The sequence below is a fragment of the Salvelinus alpinus genome, chromosome 18 (genome assembly GCF_045679555.1).
Source record: "Salvelinus alpinus chromosome 18, SLU_Salpinus.1, whole genome shotgun sequence".
NCBI classification, from domain to species: Eukaryota; Metazoa; Chordata; class Actinopteri; order Salmoniformes; family Salmonidae; genus Salvelinus; species Salvelinus alpinus.
In genome coordinates, this window is record NC_092103.1 from 30,215,678 (window position 1) to 30,224,007 (window position 8,330).

The 8,330-nt window shown below is 48.5% G+C and overlaps 1 protein-coding gene across 1 annotated transcript in view; it reads right to left on the bottom strand.

Annotated features, from left to right (window-relative positions):
• The window catches only part of LOC139544170 (electrogenic sodium bicarbonate cotransporter 4-like), a 49,649-nt gene that overhangs the window by 15,379 nt on the left and 25,940 nt on the right, over window positions 1-8,330 (bottom strand). Inside the window, exons 8-10 of the mRNA XM_071350979.1 lie at window positions 6,201-6,358; window positions 6,023-6,110; window positions 307-461 (exon numbers count right to left, since the gene is read on the bottom strand). Of these exons, the coding sequence (XP_071207080.1) occupies window positions 307-461; window positions 6,023-6,110; window positions 6,201-6,358 (401 nt within the window). The remainder of the gene's footprint in view (window positions 1-306; window positions 462-6,022; window positions 6,111-6,200; window positions 6,359-8,330) is intronic.

The following is an 8,330-nucleotide window of genomic DNA, read 5'->3' on the forward strand; positions in this document are numbered from 1 at the left end:
AACTGCCTAACTGACTAACTAACTCCTTAACTGACTGCCTAACTGCCTAACTAACTCCCTAACTAACTGCTTAACTGCCTAACTGCCTAACTGCCTAACTGCCTCCCTATCTGACTGCCTAACTGCCTAACTAACTAACTAACTAACTAATTAACTAACTCCTTAACCAATTGCCTAATTGCCTAAATAACTAACCAACCAACTAACTAACTGCTTAACTGCTTAACTGACTGCCTAATTGCTTAACTTACTTACTAACTACACTGAACAAATGAATAGATCTGATAGGTGGTTCATCCTCTGTACCTCATGTCGGCAGAGGGGACTTTCTTAGGGGGCTCGATGCGTATTTTGGGGTCCCACTCCCCTGGTGGCAGAACGATGACCTCATCCAGAAACTCATCAATCCCAGCGATCAGGTCATCACGGTCCCGGGCTTTATACGCTACATCACTAAACAACTGACAAGACAGCACACCACACAGTTACACACAGCATATGATGTTATGAGTGAGTGTGTGTGCTTATGTGTGTGTTAATGAAGAGGTCAGAGTTGAACTGCAGAGCCCTGGCTGTAACATATTGATTGAGTGTCAGGTTTTGGCCAGGACTGTTCAGGTTTTGGTCACTAGATGTCCCCATTGCACCTTTTTTGTACCTTTTGTTTTTTCCTTGCTCTAATTATTGTTTGCACCTGTGTGTCGTTCCCTTGTTAGTATTTAAACCCTGTGTGTTCCTCAGTTCTTTGCTCAGTGTTTGTATGTTAGCACCCAGCCCCAGCCTTGTTGTGAACATATATTTCTCTTATTGGATTTTCCAGAGGTTCTCTGGTTTAGTGCTTGTGTATTTTTGAGTAGTCTTTTGAGGTTTGTTTTTCCCTGCTGTTTTTACCACTTTGTGGGTTTCTTTGTATTTTGGAGGATATCCATTTTGTGACTCTTGGCTTTATTTTTGGACGTGGTGGATTTATATTCTTTGCCTGAAGATCTTGTCCTTTTATTAAACCACCATCTCTAGTACTGCTGAGTCTGCCTCATCTTCTGGGTTCTGCCGACTATTAGTGACTGTTTCTCTCACCGGGTCCTGACAGAAACACTGAGCCATTAAAATGAACCCAGAGGCAGCCAGTACCCAGGACTTTTTCCCCATGCTGTCCCACCACGAGGGGACTGTCCAACGTCACGAAGCTGCTCTGGTTCAGCAAGAGGCCTTACTGGCTGGACATTCTCAACTTCTGTCGGAGATGATGACTTCCATAAAGCAGATTTCTGATCAACTTTCCCCTGCAACCGCTTCTGCTCCAGTTCATCAGATTCAAGTGCCCGTGGCAGTTAACCCCCTGGCTGAACCTCGTCTGCCGCCTCCCCAACGGTTCTCAGGTGATCCGAGTGTTTGTAAGGGGTTTTTCACCCAATGTTCTCTCTCCTTCGAGCTGCAACCCTCGTCGTTTCCCACCGACCGGTCCAAGATAGCATATATCATCACCCTGCTGTCGGAAAAAGCCCTAGCCTGGGCTACTGCTGTGTGGGATGCCCAAAGTCCCTGCTGTGCCAGCTACTCTACCTTTGCTGAAGAATTCAAGCGAGTGTTTCAAGATCCCACCAGGGGTCCTGACTCAGCCAAACAGCTCCTGACTCTCAGCCAAGGTCGGCGCAGCGTGACGGACTATGCCATCCAGTTCCGCACGGTGGCAGCAGCGAGTGGCTGGAACGACGAGGCGCTCACAGTGTGTTTTTTGAAGGGTCTTTCCGACACCATCCAAGATGAACTGGCCACTCGGGAACCACCGGACAACCTCGAGTCCCTGATCAAGTTGGCTTCACGCATAGACCAGCGTCTGAGAGAGAGAGAGAACTCAACCGTAGATCTCTCACCCTAGCTCCTATCGGTCCTAGCTCCGAGTCTCCACCTTTATCCTCGCTGACTCCACCGGAACCCATGCAGGTTGGACGCATCTCCCAGGCTGAGAGAGACCGCCGGATAAGGGAGCGATGCTGTCTATATTGCGGCAAACCAGGCCATTTCCTCTCCACGTGTCCCGGGCTCCAGGGAAAACGCACTCTCCCGTGCAGGCCTGGGAGGACTGTAACGGGAAACATAACCTCCTCCCATCCATCCAACTCCCGCCTGCTTATTCCAGTTACCCTTTCCTGGGACAACCACGAGCTTCCCCTTCAAGCCTTGGTAGACTCTGGAGCCGCAGGTAACTTCATGGATGGTGTCTGGGCGAAGGAGAATGGCGTTCCCTCTGAACCTCTTAGTGACCCCATAAGGGTTACTACGTTGGATGGAAGCCCTTTGGGATCTGGACTTGTCACTCGTGTCACTACCCCCTTGCAACTTTCAGTTTCCCAACACCAGGAAGTGATGAACTTTCATCTGACCTCGTGTTCCGAGTTCCCTCTCGTCCTTGGATACCCCTGGCTTCACAGCCATAACCCTCACATCGACTGGTCTGTGGGCACTATCAAGCAGTGGGGTCCTACGTGCCAAGCCACTTGTATCTTCCCTAGTTCCCCGAGTTCCCCTCCCGAGTCTCTAGAATCCATCGACCTGTCCCGAGTTCCCGAGTGTTACCATGACCTCAAACCGGTATTTAGCAAACAGAGGGCCACCAAACTACCACCCCATAGACCTTACGATTGCCCCATCGACCTGTTTCCGGGCACCTGCCCCCCCAGGGGTCGGATCTTTTCCCTATCTCCTCCCGAACGAGCTGCTATGGATACCTACATCAAGGACGCTCTGGCAGCGGGCCTCATGCGTCCATCCACCTCGCCGGCGGGAGCAGGGTTTTTCTTTGTGGCCAAAAAAGACGGTGGATTACGTCCTTGCATCGACTACCGGGGACTTAATGCCATAACCGTCCGTAACCGCTACCCGCTACCCCTTATGGCCACAGCCTTTGAGCTGCTCCAGGAAGCAGTGGTCTTCACTAAGCTTGACCTACGGAACGCATACCACATCTTGTGCGGATCAAACCCGGTGACGAGTGGAAGACCGCTTTCAACACGCCTACTGGTCACTACGAATACTTGGTGATGCCCTTCGGCCTGACCAACGCCCCGGCTGTGTTCCAAGCGCTCATAAACGATGTGCTTAGGGATATGCTTAACATTTTCGTGTTTGTTTACTTGGATGACATCCTCATCTTTTCGAGCTCCCTTCAAGAACACACTAAGCATGTCAGACAAGTGCTCAAACGCCTCCTAGACAGCCATTTGTACGTTAAGCCGGAAAAGTGTGAATTCCATTCCTCTCGAGTACAATTCCTGGGATTTGTAGTGGAACCCGGTCGAGTCCAGATGGACCCCAAGAAGGTAGGGGCGGTAGCGGATTGGCCCACCCCCAAGTCCGTTAAGGAAGTTCAGCGTTTCCTGGGCTTCACTAACTTTTACCGCAAGTTCATCAAGAACTTCAGCTCGGTGGCAGCCCCTCTCTCAGCTGTAACCAAGGGTGGCAACACAAGGTTTCTGTGGGGAAGAGAAGCTGAGACGGCCTTCCAAGGACTCAAGCAGCGCATCCTCTCTGCTCCCATCCTGACACTACCGACGGCGGATGAACCTTTTGTGGTGGAGGTAGAGGTTGGTGATGGAGCTGTCCTGTCTCAGAGGGGGGAAGACAAGAGGCTTCATCCTTGCGCCTTCTTCTCTCACCGGCTTACCCCGGCCGAGAGGAATTACGATGTGGGGGATCGTGAACTCCTAGCGGTTAAGATGGCATTGAAGGAATGGAGACACTGGCTCGAGGGGGCTTCTCAACCATTTCAAGTGCCTACGGACCACAAAAATCTGGAGTATATCCAGCAGGCGAAGCGGTTGAACTCCAGACAAGCTCGATGGTCTCTTTTCTTCAGCCGATTCCAGTTTATCCTCACCTATAGACCCGGGTCGAAGAATCTCAAACCGGACGCCTTGTCACGAGTCTACTCTCCTGCCATTCGAGAAGATACTGACATGACTGTTCTTCCTGCCGCTAAGATCGTGGCTCCAATCTCGTGGCAAGTTGAGGATACCGTGAGACAAGCTCAAGCCATCGAACCAGGTCCTAAGGGAGGTCCTGCCAATCGGTTGTTTGTTCCCAAGGCAGCAAGATCCCAAGTCCTTCTGTGGGGGCACTCCTCTCGCCTCACCTGTCACCCGGGCGTAGGTCGCACCTTGGAGTTCATTCAGCGTAAGTTCTGGTGGCCCACCATAAGAGAAGACGTTGCCACTTTCGTCAAGGCCTGTCCCGTGTGCTGCCAGGGCAAATCTTCTCACCTCCGCCCTCAAGGACTCCTTCACCCTTTATCTATTCCCCACCGACCCTGGTCCCATATCTCGTTGGACTTTATTACTGGCCTTCCTCCGTCCCATGGTAATACTACTATCCTAGTCATCATCGACAGGTTTTCTAAGGCGGCCAGGTTAGTTCCCTTGACCAAATTACCTTCTGCCAAGGAAACAGCTGAGTTGGTGATTAACCATGTGTTCCGAGTCTTTGGCATTCCGCAAGATATGGTTTCCGACAGAGGTCCCCAGTTCGCCTCAAGGTTTTGGAAGGCCTTCTGCCAACTCATAGGGGCCACGGCCAGTTTATCTTCAGGGTACCATCCGGAGTCCAACGGCAAAACCGAGAGGATGAATCAGGAGTTGGAAACCACCCTCAGATGTATGGTTTCCAACAACCCGTCCACATGGTCATCCTTCATTGTTTGGGCCGAGTACGCGCACAACACCTTGTGCTCCTCCTCCACTGGTATGTCTCCGCACGAGTGTCAGTTTGGCTATGCGCCTTTATTGTTCCCGGACCAGGAGGCAGAAGTCAGAGTGCCTTCAGCCTCGAGGTTCATCAGACGCTGTCGGCTTACGTGGAAGAAGGCCCGTCTTAATCTTCTGCGTTCCTCACAGCAGTACCAGCGACAAGCCAACAGACGTCGCCGTCCCGGTCCTACCCTGTACCCCGGCCAGAGAGTATGGCTCTCAACAAAGAACTTACCGCTACGGGTGGAGTCTCGTAAGCTGTCCCAGAGATTCATCGGTCCCTTTAAGATTGCCAGGAGAGTCAATCCCGTTACTTTTCGCCTGCACTTACCCAGATCCCTTAAGATCAATCCAACATTTCACATTTCTTTATTAAAACCTGTTGTTTTTTCTCCCCTTATCCCGGCAGGCAGACCTCCCCCTCCGCCCCGTGTCATCGGAGGCCAGTCGGCTTATACCGTCCACCAGATACTGGATTCCCGCCGGGTGCAGCGGTCCTGGCAGTATCTGGTGGACTGGGAAGGCTACGTCCCGAGGAGCGCTCCTGGGTTCCTGCCAAGGACATACTGGACCCTGACCTCATTCGTCAGTTCAGGGCCCTCCACCCTGAGAATGCTGGTAGGAACGTCAGGAGCCGTTCCTAGGAGGGGGATTCTGTCAGGTTTTGGCCAGGACTGTTCAGGTTTTGGTCACTAGATGTCCCCATTGCACCTTTTTTGTACCTTTTGTTTTTTCCTTGCTCTAATTATTGTTTGCACCTGTGTGTCGTTCCCTTGTTAGTATTTAAACCCTGTGTGTTCCTCAGTTCTTTGCTCAGTGTTTGTATGTTAGCACCCAGCCCCAGCCTTGTTGTGAACATATATTTCTCTTATTGGATTTTCCAGAGGTTCTCTGGTTTAGTGCTTGTTTATTTTTGAGTAGTCTTTTGAGGTTTGTTTTTCCCTGCTGTTTTTACCACTTTGTGGGTTTCTTTGTATTTTGGAGGATATCCATTTTGTGCCTCTTGGCTTTATTTTTGGACGTGGTGGATTTATATTCTTTGCCTGAAGATCTTGTCCTTTTATTAAACCACCATCTCTAGTACTGCTGAGTCTGCCTCATCTTCTGGGTTCTGCCGACTATTAGTGACTGTTTCTCTCACCGGGTCCTGACATTGAGTGTGTGAGGTAATGTATCCACTGAATATCTTGAGGTTCTGAAAAACCCCATGAATCTAAACACTCTTATTTATGGCTCAGCTTAACTAACTTTTAAGCACACAAAAAGATTGTCATTCTTACGTCATCCACCATGAGCGTAGCAATGGCTCGACCAATCTCGTTGTAGGACTTGCCTTTGCCATGAGGACCAAGCAAGACAAACAGAAACCTGCCAGAAGACAAGGGGTTAACACACCTGTAGAGCAGCAAGACACACACAGACGCATGCTCACACACATGCACGCACGGGCACACACACCTGGTAGGTACGGGGACCTCGGTCAGGCCTCCCAGTGTGGTAGCTTGGGCCAGACGTACGAACGCTACAAATGGTTTGTCCAGGAAGTCCACTTCTCCAATCAGAACGTTAGACGCCTCGGCATCACGAGGAATCTTCTTCATGAACTTGTTCTTCAGCTAGAGTGGAGAGAAAGCAGGATGGTCAAGAAATAGAGAGAGAGAGAATGGAGAGAAGGCAGGATGGTAGAGAAAGAGAGAGAGAGAATGGAGAGAAAGCAGGATGGTAGAGAAATGGAGAGAGAGAATGGATAGAAAGAGGTGGCTGAGGATCAATAACTATTTATTTAGGGATCAAATAGAGAGCAGGATTCAGAATAATTATAAGGCATCTTGGCATTGTCATTAAACCTAATGAAGGCTATTGTAGCCAACATGCTGTCTGTTATAGTGCTAAAGTAAAGCAGCATTTACAATGCAAAGGCATTTCTTTACTGTCCTTTCACACAGCATTGCAGCTGAAGTTATGTCATCATTATGTCAGTGTCGATATCTAATCGATAGCTGATCACTCAACGCATGTGATGCCTAGGACACGATGCAAGTACACACACTCCAATGGTGCTGTAGCTCATTATTGCTACACACACACACACAATCTCCATTGGCCACTCAATACTTCTGCATACTTCACTCATACAAAATCACACAACCCTGCTGAAAAAAACAGCATGCTGGTCTATGCTGGTCCATGCTGGTCAGTGCTGGTCGGATGCTGGTCAAGCTGGTCTGACAAGTATGGCCTAACAGGTTATGCTGGCCGACTAGCATGGTTTAGCTGGTTATGCTGGCAGACTAGCATGGTCTAGCTGGTTATGCTGGCAGACTAGCATGGTCTAGCTGGTTATGCTGGCAGATTAGCATGGTCTAGCTGGTTATGCTGGCAGACTAGCATGGTCTAGCTGGTTATGCTGGCAGATTAGCATGGTCTAGCTGGTTATGCTGGCAGACTAGCATGGTCTAGCTGGTCAAGCTGGCAGACTAGCATGGTTTAGCTGGTTATGCTGGCCGACCAGCATGGTCTAGCTGGTTATGCTGGCAGACTAGCATGGTTTAGCTGGTTATGCTGGCAGACTAGCATGGTCTAGCTGGTTATGCTGGCAGACTAGCATGGTCTAGCTGGTTATGCTGGCAGATGAGCCTTCATTGTGTTTTCACTGGTGACCAACCTTCATTGTGTTTTGGACACTGGAGACTGGCTTACAAAGTGATGTTTAATTCCTATTGGAATCCAGCCAGAGTGGATTCCCACAATCTACATTCAGAATAATGGCCGTGGTTTTGCAGACCAGCAGTGGTGGAAAAAGTACCCAACTGTCAGTTGAGTAAAAGTTGACCTTTGAGTAAAAGTAAAGACACCTTAGTCGAAAATAACTCTAGTAAAAGTGAAAGTCACCCAGTAAAATACTACTTGAGTAAAAGTCTAAAAGTATTTGCTTTTAAATATACTTTAAGTATCGAAAGTAAATGTCAATGCTAAAATATACTTAATGTAAGTATCATAAGTAAAAGTATAAATCATTTCACATTCCTTATATTAACAAACCAGACAGCACGATTTCCTTGTTTTTTTATTTAGGAATAGCGAGGGCACACTCCAACACTCAATTTACAAACAAAACATTTGTGTTTAGTGAGTCTGCCAGATCAGAGGCAGTAGGGGTGACCAGTGATGTTCTCTTGATAAGTTTCTGAATTGGACCATCTTCCTGTCCTGCTAAGCATTCAAAGTACTTTTGGGTGTCAGGGGAAATGTATGGAGTAAAAAGTACAGTATTTTCTTTTGGAATGTAGTGAAGTAAAAGTAAAAATTGTCAAAAATATAAATAGTAAAGTAAAGCACAGATACCCCCCAAAACTACCTAAGTAGTACTTTAAAGTATTTTTACTGAACTACTTCACACCACTGCAGACCAGCAACATTCTGATTAATTGGGAGTCTACCTCACTTGGAATTTGAACTCACAACCTCTCAGTCACTGACATAGCACACATCCCTGCAGCCCCCGCAAGGTGTGTCTTTATTTGAATTCTTTTAGATTTGTATGATTTTTTTGTATTAGTTGTGAGCCATAACTTTTATTACTTTGAT